This window comes from Portunus trituberculatus, chromosome 47 (genome assembly GCF_017591435.1).
Source record: "Portunus trituberculatus isolate SZX2019 chromosome 47, ASM1759143v1, whole genome shotgun sequence".
NCBI lineage: Eukaryota > Metazoa > Arthropoda > Malacostraca > Decapoda > Portunidae > Portunus > Portunus trituberculatus.
Window position 1 is genome coordinate 9,168,876 of NC_059301.1, and position 14,120 is coordinate 9,182,995.

Genomic DNA, 14,120 nt, shown 5'->3' on the forward strand with positions numbered 1-14,120 from the left:
TATATATATATATATATATATATATATATTTTTTTTTTTTTTATATATATATATATATATATATATATATATATATATATATATATATATATATATTATATATATATATATATAGTTTTAATTGTGTTTATAAAAAAAAAAAAAAATTTAAAATAGGTTGACAAGTAAAATCAATTAATATTATTTCCTTGCAAGTTGCTTAACAACAGTGGGACTATTTATATCAGCAGCAGATAAACAGTTACTGTAATATATTTTTTCAAGGTTGATGCAAATTGGTGAAGTTGAGCTGCATGCTATCCTTCTTCTGATTGGCTGAGATTCCAGCTTACAGTATCCACATAATGGTCAACATAGGTTCAGTATAATATACCTATATATCTTTTTTTTTTTATGTAAGAGGAAAAAACTGTCCAAAGGCAACAAAAACTGTAATTAAGAAAAGACACTGAGGTGGCAGTTCCCAAGCAGGGTAAAAAAAAAAAAAAAAAAACTAACGAATAACTGAATAAATCTCTTGAAATCTTCCTCTTAAATAAGTTTAGGGCATGGGACCGTACAAGTAGTTGGAGATATAGAAGCAGGCAGGGAGTTCCAGAGTTTACCAGTAAAAGGGATGAATGATTGAGAGTATATCAGTTAATAGGGAAGAGAAAGAAGAAATTCTTGTGCTGTGAAGGCACAGAAGGAAGGAAAACATGCAATTAGCAAGATCAAAAGGACAGTTGGCATGAAAATAGTGGCAGAAGATCGTAAGAGATGCAACCTTACAACAGTAAGAAAGAGACTGGAGTGACAAGAGTCAAAGCCTCAATTTGGCCCTCAAAAGAGTTGAAAAGGCAAAAAAGTTTTTCATCTTCATTTTACCAAACATCATGACTTTAAATTCCTGACTTTATTGAAGCTGTTATAGCTTGAGAAGAGATGTTGCCTAAGTTTCCAGTTAGGTAAGATTATTCCGCGTAGAAGATGCGGACAGTTGCGTGTCATTGAACAAGAAGGGATAGTTGTCTGGAAGGTGTGTCGAGTTGATACACAGCTAGATGCGGAAAAATGATTTTTTCGAGGTATTGATATAATACTAAATTTGCTCTGCATTAAGGAGGGATCACACGTGCACATTTGCGACTGTAATTTTATTTATTTACTTTTTTTACGCACGTAGAATTTCCTATTCATCATGTTGGTCTTGTATTGAAACTAGTTTCTCCAGTCGCTAGGCACTGATATTCAGTCGGAAATAAATTTCATATATCTTTACTGGACACCAATACATTAGTTTTCTATGAACATTTGTTTGGGGGATCGGTGGCAGGCTCCTCCCATCTCCTTTGTTGCACTTTTTTTTTTTCAACAATAAACTTATCAAATCAAATCTGGACACCAAGAGATACATCACTTTGGACAGTTTGGGGGCATAGTCAAATACACTATGGAACATTATTTTAATCAGATATTTTCTTCAGGACACACACACACACACACACACACACACACACACACACGGAAAGCTCCTTCTGGAAAAATCCGTATGAATTTTCAAGTAGTGAATCATGAGAGCTGATGATTACAATGATGATGACGAAACATTGTTTATACTAAGGTAGTACAATCTCATTTCAAGTACACTGACCAAACAAACATTTATATTTCCTTTATATGTACAGTTTCCTAGTTCATCATGCAACATTATTTCATATAATTTACTAATGTATATATAAATAAAAACCATCGACTTTTCCCTGTCATCCAGCATGTGAAAGGAAAGGTGGGAGTGTCTGGCAGACCCGTGCACAAGACTAGGTCAGGCTAAAATTGGCCTTTTTGAGACAACACGAGGAAGGGATAGTGGGTCCATCCTCATCTCCCTCTCTCACCACGCGCACATCCACCGCCCACCAGGATGCAGGCGAGTAGAAGTGTGTGTATGTCCCGGGAAAGTGTTACTGGGCGTGAAGAGTGTGGTGTGACACTAGCGAGACAATCAAGGTGTGCGTCACGCCCACGGCAAATTATCTCGCCGCATCCAAGTATTTATTAATTAACTATTTTTTCCACAACCATCTCGTTGTTGTTGTTTTTTTAACACATGCCTTGTCATTACTAATTCCATTAAAGTAAAGGTGACAAGCTTTAAAATAATTTAATTGTTTTACATGTCTTCATAATGGCATCACTTTTGAGACCCAAGAAGACTTGTAATTTCTTTTAAGTGGTATCTGCAGAAAAGGAAAAGGTGGAGTGATAATGTGAACGGATTTAAACTCTAGATATATATGCTTTATGTAAAAATATGTACAAGTTTGACATAATCAGAAAAAAATATTTTGCCTTTCCTTGCGTTCTGGGGAAAAAAAAAAAGAATTAATGATGAAATAAAGATTCAGTAATTTAGATGTGCAGATGAATTACACTTATCCTTTGCAGTATTTGATTTTGTGAATCAATGAAAGAAAAATTGTCATCATGTCATGTAGCATACAATAGTGTTACTTTTGCAGTATTTTTAGTTCTATATTTGTAGCTTCACACAATTTTTGTTTTCTTTCATCAGATTTCAAATTAACAATCTGCAATGTAGTCGGAAAGTCAGGTTTGAAAGATGTGGAGAGCAAACACAATCTGATAATAACTGGAGGTGACTTGTCATCCAGGTTGTCTATCAAATTGTATCATATCACTTTTGTGCATCAGTGTATTGAGTATGAATCATTGAGATTATAGCATTCTACTTTTGTCCATGCAGTGATCCTTCTGAATTATATTAGCTACCACACCTCAGTCTGATTGTCTTTGCAGTACTAAGATTCAATTGATATTATAACCTCTTAAGGAAACTTGTTACCCTAAAAGGATTGTCAGAAAAGTGGTCAGTGAAAGTTATATGTTTAGGGATATTATGTTTTGCTGCTGATGACTTCATTCATATATGTACATACCAGAATGTTTAAAAGTGTTGTATTTGTTCACAAACAAATGGTAAGAAAGCTATTTTCAACTCTCATTTTCTTTACACTTATATGTATTACATGTCAAAACAATCAATACTGAATATCATTGTGATTGTAAAAAAGAGTAGTTCAGATTGATCAAAGGAATAAAGTCTAGGTGATGATAAATCAAGGACACTCTAAATATAAGCCTGCCCTGAAGGGAAAAACTCCAAGTAAGGGTGTACTAAAGGCGGTGTCACACTAGCACTTTTTCCGTCTACTTTTTGTGTCGTTTTTTCAGAAAATCGACAATATTTTGGCTGAGGCCTGTCACACACAAACGGTGTTTTCGTCGTCACTTTCCGTCGTCACTTCCCGCCAACACAGACCAACAATGTAAACAAACATGGAGGCCACGCTGTGGCAAAGATATGCTGCTCTGAACGTAATACTGTGTATTACGAAACTTAGACGAGCTAAACAAGCCAAAAAGCGTGCATGGATGCGTTCATGGTTAGTGGTAGAACCAATGCACATAGAAGTAGGTTGAGGAGACGCGGCAAGTCTTGTGGTCTTGGTCTTGGTATGTAAAAAAAAGGCGGACAATTTGCAGACAGAAACGATCCCTATCGTCTGACAAATTCATGCGATAAGTTCATTTGGAACGTTGAAAAATAGACGAAAATCGCATTAATCGACGGAAAAAGTGCTAGTGTAACACCGCCTAAGGACCCACAAAATATAAGCCTGTTAGAGCCTACACACTACACAGCATAAGAGTCAACCTTGGATGATTGTATGTGGTGTAGAATGATAAATGTAGCATAACTTGAGGAATAAGCATAATAGGTAATTGTGGCAAATGTGGTAAAAATTCTGAAATAGTTAATAAGATGATAGTGTAAATTCCATCTTTGTTTTGCAGAATCCCAACGAAGACACAGAATGGAACGACATCTTGCGACAGAAAGGCATCCTGCCACCAAAGGAGCCCGAGGTGACAGAGGAGATGCTGACAGAGATGATTGAGCAAACCATCGAAGAGAAGCAGAGTGCAGGTGACTGTGACCAAGAATTGTACTTTTTCTGTTGTTAGAATTAATATATGAGTATGATAAATATTAAGATGAGGCACACCACTCTATTTACTAATGTTTTTGTTGCTTAAACTCCAACAAACTCAGTGACTGAGTGGGGGATGGGTTTTTTGAGTGGAAAAAGCTGAAATATGGTTGGATGTTACCTCTTACCACAAAAATATGTGGGAGTTGTTACTGTTGTTATGTTCTTTTTCTCTTTGATACTACAGAAAATCTCCAGAAATCAGTTGTTTATCCTTAAGGACGCTAATCTAACCTAGCATTACGTAACATAAGTTAGGTAATGTTAGATTAGGTTAGGTTTAGGTAATGTTGGGGTTTAAGAGCCAAAAATATCAGATCAAATGGCACTCCTTTTCTTAATATTTAGTATGAGGTCTGTTAAGATTATGTAGGCATTATTTTCTTGGGAATCAGTTTAAGCCAAGAAGCATGAATGATCCCAAATGTAATGATAGATCTTAGTGTGCATGTTTATTTATTCTAGCTTCTTCAGGAGAGTTGGTCAATGATGTGTATGGGTATGTATAATGTGCTTGTTGCTTTTCCAGATGCCCGTCTTGGGAAGCTGAATCTTGAAGAGCTGGATGAGCTGGAGGATGATGAGGATGAGGCCATTTTGTTGGAGTACCGCAAGAAAAGGCTGGCTGAGATGAAGGCTGAGATTGAAGCCAGCAAGTTTGGAGAGGTAAGAAGAAATTTTAGGAGAATGAGATATATCTGTTCCTTTAACTTTTTTCCTATTGTTACCTGTATCATTACTCATCAATCATCATATTTAATGCCTTGCTCCACTCCTGCATGAGATGGCCATGGCTGGGATGTTCTTGATATCCACTGTCATTTATATCTCCATTTGTACACATTATTCCTTCATTTCATCTTCTCTCCTGCTTTGGTAATGTGTTAAAAATAACTATTGTGACTTTGACACAGGTTAGCTTTGCTCTTAGGTCAGGGTGCCTTCATGACTAAATTATATTCTGCCTTTGTAAGTTCAGTGTTTTTTATGAAATGTCCAGCAGATTTTACAGATTATAAACTGAAGCGTAGGTAAACATTATTATTCCTTTCTTATATTAATGCTGTGTCCACCATGCTTCAGGTGTTGGAAATCACTGCCCAGGATTATGTGGAAAAGGTGAACAAGGCTGGGCCAGGTGTGTGGGTGTTCCTGCATCTGTACAAGCAAGGTGTGCCTCTGTGTGCCCTCATCAACCAGCACCTCCCTAGATTAGCAGCAAAGTTTGCCAAGGTATTGATTTATTAAATTTTATTTAATTTGTGTATGGCTACATAATGTAAAGAAATCTTTAAAGGGAAGAGGACTGATTGACTGACTGATTTCAATGATTGTGCGTGATATAAGCAAGTGGAGAGCAAGTGTATGTGGTGAGGAATGATACAATCCCGTTAGCTCGGAGGAGGTTGCCACACAGCGTTGGTATGACACAGGTGTGAAGATATTGGGTGTGATAGGAGAGAGAGTACATGTTGTGAAGGAGCCTGATGGTAATAACTGCATGGCTCCTTTCCTTCAGTGGCATTGATGCACAAGACTTTTTTTCTTTTCCTCATTCTGTCCACTTCTCTAATGCAATGGACTTATTCATTCATCCCTTCCTCTTGTTAACTATGGAACTCCCTACCTGTTTCTGCATTTCTTCCAGTGACTTGAACTTTTTCAATAGGAAAGTTTAAAGACACTTATCCTTTAATTTTGAGGATTCTCTTGACATTTCATTTGGGACTGGCACCTCAATGGGATTTGTTTTCCCTCTTTTAATTCCCTTGGCCAGTGATCCTTTTGCATATACTGTACATATATTAAAAAAGGACCAAACTGCCCAAACTGTGTGGCTGGTTCTTATAAAGGAAGTAGAGGCATACTTTCTCTTCGTTGCAGGCCAAGGGGCTGAAAGGATGGTGTCAATGAGGATGAATGTGGAAGTTGTGTGCTTGTCTTGGAAGTCTTTTTGTGGGGATTCTTGGTATATGTATGTACTATTTTTTGCTTTCATCTCAGCAATGCCTCTTTTTATGCCTGGAATGGTTTCTACTTTCTACAGAATATTGAATCTGTTCTATCTCATTTTTACTCTTCCTTTCTATTTTTTTGTGTCCTTTATTGATTGATTTTCATACATTTGTTTTATTTTTATTTATTTATTTATTTTTTCACCATGCTTACATTTTCCTTCCTCACCTGCATTTCCTTTGTCTTTTCTTTGCTCTTCTATTTCTTTGACTTCATTCATGTAATCTTTCCCTTTCTTCTATCCCATGTATGGTATATTAGTTTATATACTTTTTGTCTTTTAACCTTCCTTCTCTTTCCTTTGCATATATAATTATGCAGATAGTTTCATTATTGTTATTTTCTTCCTTTTAGCATCACACATCCTGACTTTTCCAGGTGAAGTTCATCAAGGCTATCTCAACTACCTGCATTCCTAACTTCCCTGACCGCAACCTTCCTGCCATCTTCGTCTATTTTGAGGGTCAGATGAAGAAGCAGTTCGTTGGAGCAGCTGAATTTGGGAAAGACAAGATCACGTTAGAGGGTGAGTTCTTGGTGGTGGTGTTGCAGTTTTTTTTTCTTACCTTGTTTTTTTTATTTGGGCATTAATATTTTAGATTTATTGGTAAGCAGAGTGAATGGAGTCATAAGTACTTAGTAACTTAACATAGTTCGTAAACTTGTAAATTTATGTAGCTACAGTGTTGCAACAAGTTTATCTGACAATGGTAAGATTTCTGAGAGAAATCTACCTCTGGTGTGAGCAAGAAGTGAATTTCTCTCATTATGGACATAAGATTATCATTATTTCTTGGAGCCATGCGAGTCCCTGGAATAGAGAGAGAGAGAGAGAGAGAGATTTATCCATATTTGCAGAACTGGAATGGAAACTGTCCCGCACCGGTGCCTTCACCACTGACCTTGAGTGTGACCCTCGAGGGCCTAAGGTGAAGGACGTCATGATGAGCTCCCTGCGTGGTGACCGTGACAGCAGCGATGACGAGAGTGATGAGAATGACTGGTGAGGCTGTGACAGAGGGAAAAGCCTTTTAGGAGGGAGGGAGGCTTGAGACCAATAAATATTTGATGCTCTTGTTGTCTTTCTCTCTTGGGATTGTGCTTCCATATCCAGATGGTACATGTTGTTTTGTGTAATGAGAGCTGCTCACTGACTGAGGTTGGAAATTTGTTATAGTGTTTATCTTTTTAACAATGGTGTTTTATATTTATTTATTGATACTTGTATATGTTTCTGCACTGTTTCATTTTATTAATTCTATTTATTTCCTGTTGCAGTGGAATACAAAAATATTTTGTGGAACAACATTACATTACTGCTCTCTTGAATTAATTTATTTAATCTTCAGTTTGACTGACCAAGGTCCACATATCTTTTCTGTGCTCACTTAGGAAGATAAGTCTAAGATATTTAATTAATGGTGCTATTGAAAAATACCAAAAGTAGTGAAAACCTCTTGTTACCTGAAGAGACTACCTTAATGTTGCACATCTTGATTACTGTTCCTTTTCACATGTATGTCGCACACATTCATCGCTGTGACTAAGAATACCCACAGAATACTGTACCACAATAAACATCATGTGCCTCTCTTGATCAGCCTTGGCAAGAATACATGTGGCAGCCACCAAAAGAATATGAGAGGCACCTTGATTAATGTGTCTGCAAATAAATGTATCATGTGTGCTGTACTGTTCTAACTTTTGTTGCTTACTGTGAATATTTTATTTTTTACTTAATTTTTGTAGTTTGTTTTAATTATTTAACATATTGAGAACTTTATAATGAAGTTTGTTATGCTTTATTTATTTTTTTTTTTTAGCTCTTCTTAGTTTCATTAATTTTTCAAAATATTATTTACTGCAACAACTATTTCTGCATGTTTATTTTTTGTCATGTGACTGTCATTGATTTGATCTCAGGAAGTAAGTCAGTCATGCCGTCACTGGCAGGTGGAGGCGTGGAGGCTTTGTGGGCTAGTCACTTTGGTGCATGAAATCTGAAAATATATTTTCCTTCAGCAAACATCTTTATGAATTGATGTAAAAAAAAATTTTAATATTGAAATGAAAAAAATATAAAAATATTTAATAAACTTTTTATGCAGATGTTTTATGGATTTCCTGGGCCTTTGTTTCTACAATTACCAAGGAATTGTTGTACTGCACCACAATACTTCATACTTCTGCTCTTTAATCTGGAAATAACTTACATGCATACATTTTATTGGAAAATTTACTATAATACCACTTACAGTGAGACAGTTGTATGTATGTACATACATACATACACTGCTTTTCCAGGCACAGTGTGTATCTGCTTTCTAAATACTCATGAGAATCTGTCTTTAAGAAGCATAATATATATATATATATATATATATATATATATATATATATATATATATATATATATATATATATATATATATATATATATATATATATACAGAGGATATAACATGAGTTTCTGCAGATATTACTGAAGGTGAAGGTGTAGAATATTCTAAATGTAAAATATTCAGTGTACATATTTGCCCATTTTGTGGTTTTGTTTAGGTGTGTATGAAATCTAAATAAGGGCAGGTGTGATATTCATAACAGCCAAATTTGCATCAGCCCCGAGTATGTGACGTTGCTGGGAGTGTTTTTTTCTTTTGCTTATGTAATACAATCTAAACACATTCACTGTCACATTCTTGGTGAGAAACCAAGTGTGAGTGATTTGCAATTGGCTGATTTGTTTCTAGCCTCGCCTCATCTCGCCTTGCCACTCCCTGCCCAGACAGTCATGGTGCCATTTAGCCTATTATTTTATTTGCCATTCATAACAGCCATACTATCTTTATGTAATGTTTATTAGGAAATTGCCATTCATGTTTTACATTAATACTACTCATCTTGTTATGGGATACTGCAAAGCTTAAAAACTTGTAGAAATTATGTCTGAATAATTCACAATTTCACATCCATGTCAATACACTCCACCATGGATACCTGCTTGGCCCTGCCACTGCCACTGTGTCTGCTGTCCATACATACTATGGCTTAACAAAGCCTTAAACTACATAATACACAAAGAAAATTTTAGACACAGAATAATCTGTACTTTCACTTCTGGCAATATCTGCTGTAGAAAAGTGTTTTATCCAGTGGTGTTCATGTCTCACTATTCTAGAAAAAAAAGTTAAATCATGAGGAAGAGGATAATGGTGGTCTTATTAGAGATGCCATGTCTTGTGCTGCTCATGTTTCACTAATCTGATCTCTCCCCATTCACATACTCATCATCCCAACACACACACACACACACACACTATTTAATGAAGAGGGAGAGTTCATATAATCAAACAGCCAAGCAACACAGGAAGGATTAAGAGACATCATGGTACAAAAACAGAAGATTAGAGAATTACTAGAAAACATGGATATAAGAAAGGCAATGGGGTCAGATGAAGTGTCATGATGGACACTAAGAGAATATAGAGAACAACAGGTGGAACCAATTTTGGATGTAATCAACAACTCTCTAATGGAAGAGAAGGTACCAAGGGAATGGAAAAGAGCAAATATAGTCCCAGTATAAAAAGGAGAAAAAAAGACTGAACCCCTAAATTATAGACCAGCATCACTAACTAGTGTTGAAGGAAAGATCTGGGAAATTGTTAAAGAAAAATGGTTAGAATATCTGGAGGGAAATAAAATAATATATAACTCCCAATTTGGTTTCAGAAAAGGAAGATCATGCATAACAAATTTACTAAGCCTTTATACAAGAGTAATAAATGAAATACAATTAGAGATGGTTGGGTTGACATCGTATTTAAATATCAAGAAGGCTTTCGACAGAGTACCACATAGAAGACTGCTATGGAAAATAGAACACATGGGAGGAATAAACAGAAATGTAAATTGGATGACAGACTACTTAACAGATAGGGAAATGAGGACAATGATAAGAGACACCCCATCAAGGTGGAACACAGTTACTAGTGGCTTACCCCAGGGTTTGGTGATAGCATCAATTATGTTCCAAGTATATGTCAGTGATATACAAGAGGGTTTGAGTAACTACATACATTTGTTTGCAGATGATGTGAACCTTTTGAGAGTAATAAGGAACATTGTTGATTGTATGGAATTGCAGAAAGATATTGATTGATAAGATCTGGAAATGGAGGTAAAAGTGGAAATTAGAATTTCATAACAGGAAGTGTTATGTAATAGAAATGGGTAAAAGAAATAGAAGACGTATGTGGGAATATAAGATGGGAGAAGAGATTATATTGAAAAGGCATGAAGAGAAAGACCTGGGAATGATTATACAAGACACCCTGACTCCAGAAAAAGACATAAATGGACTATCTGCTTCAACATACAAGACACTAACTAACATCAGGGTGGCATTCAATTGCATGGATAAGAGTATGATGAGAAAGATCATAACCACTATGATAAGACTTAGTCTAGAATATGGTGTAGTGGTATGGTCACCATATTGGAAAAAAAAAAAAAAAACTAGAAGAATGCAAAAGACTGCTACAAAGATGGTCCCAGAAATAAAGGATCTTCCCTATGAAAAAAGACTGAAGGAAATGGAACTACCAACTTTGAAGGATAGACAGGAAAGAGGAGACCTAATAACAATGTTTAAGTTAGTAAACCGTATGGAAAAGATAGATAGACATGACCTGGTGTCACTGATGGAGGATGGAGATAGATGAACAATAGGATATTCCATGAAGATCATTAAAAGTTAGTGTCTGAGGAACATTAAGAAGTTCAGTTTTCCACACAGGATGGTGGACAAATGGAATGGATTAAGTGAAGAGATTGTAACAGCAGAAAGTGTGCACAAATTTAAGTAAAAGTTGGATAAATGTAGATATGGAGACAGGTCACTATGAGCCCTCCTCGAACCCTGTAACATACAATTAGGTAAGCTAGGTAAATACACACACACACACACACACACACACAGAAAGAAAATAAATAAATATACAAATAAATAAGAATAAATAAACAATTATAAATATCTTATAAGTAAAAATTAATGTTCCCATATTTGTAATTAATAAATAAATAGGTATAGAAAATAAAATAAAACAAATTAATAATAAAACTAAAAATAAATAAATTAATAAAAGAAGAAAGATATGCAAGTCTCTAGTGAGCCCACATTTCAGCAAGAGTCAGGCAAACCTTCATGGAAAGAGAAAGCAAAAACTGTAATCATAAATGTTTAAATCCAACACAGTTTCAAAGTATACAATGTTGAGCAAAGTTTGCAAGGAAATATTTAAATTCCATAAATGAAAATATCACAGCATTAAAATCCCATATCACTCATGAGCAAGCAACGATCCATCTTTTTCAGCTTTTGTTACAACTCCTCATCATTCTCATTTATATTTTCCTCCTCATCTTCCTCTTTTTCCTCAAACCAGTGGTAGGAACGGTACTGTACTCGCCCATTGTTATCTAAGCTAGCAAGAACAAATGTTTTCTTGGTAGATGCAGCCACTCGAGCAGCAGCAACCAAGTCAACTTCCCCTCCCTGACGTAGCTGCTGCTCCCCAACACACCTCACTATGGCATGTGCATGGTAGAGGTGAGGGTCCCCGGCATACACAAGAAAGTTCCCCCCAAACTTGATGCCTGAAGTGAGGTAGTGACCCTGATGCCAAAGATCACGGAACACCTTGTACCTCACTCTCTCCTCTTGGGTGATCGGGTAATGCCATGGGCAATGTTCCGTGGTCAGCTGATCTAGAAGTGGGTGACGGGTGAACACCTCTACTATTTGTAAATGTTGGGGTAGAGGTTGTAGTTTTGCTTCCTCCTCTTGTATCACATCCTCTCTGGTAAGAATAAATTCTTCCTCCACACTTCCATTGGTCTCACTTCCATTAACTTGCTCATTTTTCTCCTTTTGTTTTATGAGGAATTTCTTCCTTTTACCCTCCAGGATCTTGTCTGCCATCCTCTTCACCTGCTCCCTTCGCTGTACGGCTGCCTCCTGCACCTGCTCCCTGTAGCACCTTTCTCTACACTCACTGAAGGTGTCTTTGAGTGTCTGTGATGGCTTCTCCTCCATCTCCTTGTATGTTACAGTTTCCCCTAGTCCTTCCTCCACAAGTAGAGTTACCTCCTCAGGCAAGAGAAGCAAAGGAAGTCCCAGAGTGCAGGACTGATGAGGATGCCTTGGCAGTGAGCCCACCAGGCAGCCCACCATGCGGCAGTTAAGCCACAAATGCCACACATCACGTACATCCCAAAGGTATCCCTGGCCATGGTTCACTGCCACCTGTACCTTGTGGGTCTCACTGCATGCCACCTTGGAGGGACTGCTGGGCCCCTCCTCCCTTGTGGTGCTTCCACTGGAGTCTCGAGCATCCATGGAGAAACACAAGACCTGTTGTCCTGTCATGGAGAAAAGTACTAATCAACGTTATGGTCCCTGTGACCTAAGCTAAGCAAGAGGACAAGTCCCCTGCAACTCGCCCTTCAGTAAGTCTGCTGACTCATGCACATGCAAAGTTCTCGTCACTTCCTCATAGTTTTGTAATCATGCATTATCAATCACTGTTAATCCTGACTCTGAATCAGTCTTGGAAGATGGCTCAGAGTGTGATTACTTCAAGGCAGAACAAAAATTTCATGGCAGTAATGAAGCTTAGCCATCTCCAGTTCTCCTCACTAAGAACTCCAGTAATGAGAAAGTATCAGAGGACCAATAAGGTATGTTAGCATAAGTTGGGTTAGATTAGGTTCAATTCAGCTCTGTTTTCTTTTAGTGTCATGCATGAGGATGAAACTTAATTTCTCTGGTAGATTTTGGTGTTTTTTCCTATGAATCTGCTTGTTTTTATTGAAAATTATTGTTTTACACGTGTAGGGGTATATAATATTATATATACATATATCTATCTATCTATCTATCTATCTATCTATCTATCTATATATATATATATATATATATATATATATATATATATATATATATATATATATATATATATATATGCCAAAATAAGTACTTTCATCTAAAAACATCAGACAGGTGAACTTTTAAATATTTCAATATGACGAAAGTTAATGAACGTTTACGAGTACAGCCTGCATAGGATGCACCATAAAGCCAACGGTAATGTAAGCCCCATAAATCAGATTACGATGCTACACGTACAGCTACAATGCATCCTCCAATAAGTTCCTTCCATTCACTGTCTGCTGTGTGTAGCACTGGTACATTATGGAGCTCACCAGATAAGGCAAGGCTACCCCTTCACTGCAATGCAGCTCTTCACTGTTGGGCGCCACAGCGTTAATTGTTTGCGTATGCTCTTATAAGTTATAATAATCGTGTTATATGATTGTATCTAACCTTAAACAGGCTACTCTTTTACTTGGCTTTGTCGCAGATTGAAGGCTATAACGTGTATCATGACAGCTCCATGCGGCAGTTCTGTTAGTTGAACGTGTTTTCAACTGTTTTGTTTACATCTGATGATGATGATGATGCTAACAATGATGGCCACCGTAACGGTGCAACGCAGGGTACATTGAGGTTATCTGATGATTATTCTTTCAAGGCTATATGTATCATATTTTCTTTGTATTTAATTCTTTAAAAAATTCAAGTTAATTGCTTTTGTCATTATTCATTATCTAATATTCAATGGAAAAAAAAAGTTAGGTTGACTTGTATTTATCAAGAAGGTAAGATAGAGGAGACGGCACGCGTAAGGTTAGATTGAAGAAAACGGCACGTCCGCTGTACTAAAAAAAGAAGTCAGTGGGCAGAGCTTACGATAGCAAAATACACTCAAAACACTGGCCTCTCCTGCGTTAAGGCGGGTACACACATGCCAATTATTTTGAGACTGATATTTTACGTACATAGAATTCCTAACTCACAATCGGTGCCTTGCGACTGCAGGATTTGCGAGTTTACTTACGTCGTGACGTCACGGAGTAAGCTTTGAAAATGTGGTCTCCAGATTGTGCAGTAAAAAAAAAAAAAGCTTGCGGAAATCGTCGTTTGAC

At 36.7% G+C, this 14,120-nt stretch overlaps 2 protein-coding genes across 4 annotated transcripts; one reads left to right on the forward strand and one right to left on the reverse strand.

The window, feature by feature from the left end:
• The first annotated feature begins 1,756 nt into the window (after window positions 1–1,756).
• LOC123520453 (phosducin-like protein 3) lies at window positions 1,757–7,146 on the forward strand. The gene is made up of 6 exons (XM_045282687.1): window positions 1,757–1,909; window positions 3,859–3,991; window positions 4,585–4,721; window positions 5,139–5,288; window positions 6,450–6,597; window positions 6,930–7,146. The coding sequence occupies exons 1-6, from the start codon at window positions 1,904–1,906 to the stop codon at window positions 7,076–7,078; spliced, it is 723 nt and encodes a 240-aa protein (XP_045138622.1). The 5' UTR covers window positions 1,757–1,903; the 3' UTR covers window positions 7,079–7,146.
• Window positions 7,147–11,298: 4,152 nt separating this feature from the next.
• LOC123520454 (tRNA-splicing endonuclease subunit Sen34-like) lies at window positions 11,299–13,593 on the reverse strand. 3 transcript variants are annotated; one of them, XM_045282689.1, is made up of 2 exons: window positions 13,481–13,593; window positions 11,299–12,494 (listed from the first exon to the last, which is right to left on the reverse strand). In XM_045282689.1, the coding sequence occupies exon 2, from the start codon at window positions 12,469–12,471 to the stop codon at window positions 11,455–11,457; it is 1,017 nt and encodes a 338-aa protein (XP_045138624.1). In that variant the 5' UTR covers window positions 12,472–12,494; window positions 13,481–13,593; the 3' UTR covers window positions 11,299–11,454. The 3 variants fall into 3 exon arrangements, with proteins under 3 accessions (XP_045138624.1, XP_045138623.1, XP_045138625.1); XM_045282688.1 differs by having other exon boundaries at window positions 13,459–13,574; XM_045282690.1 differs by lacking the exon at window positions 13,481–13,593 and adding an exon at window positions 13,338–13,424.
• Window positions 13,594–14,120: the final 527 nt, after the last annotated feature.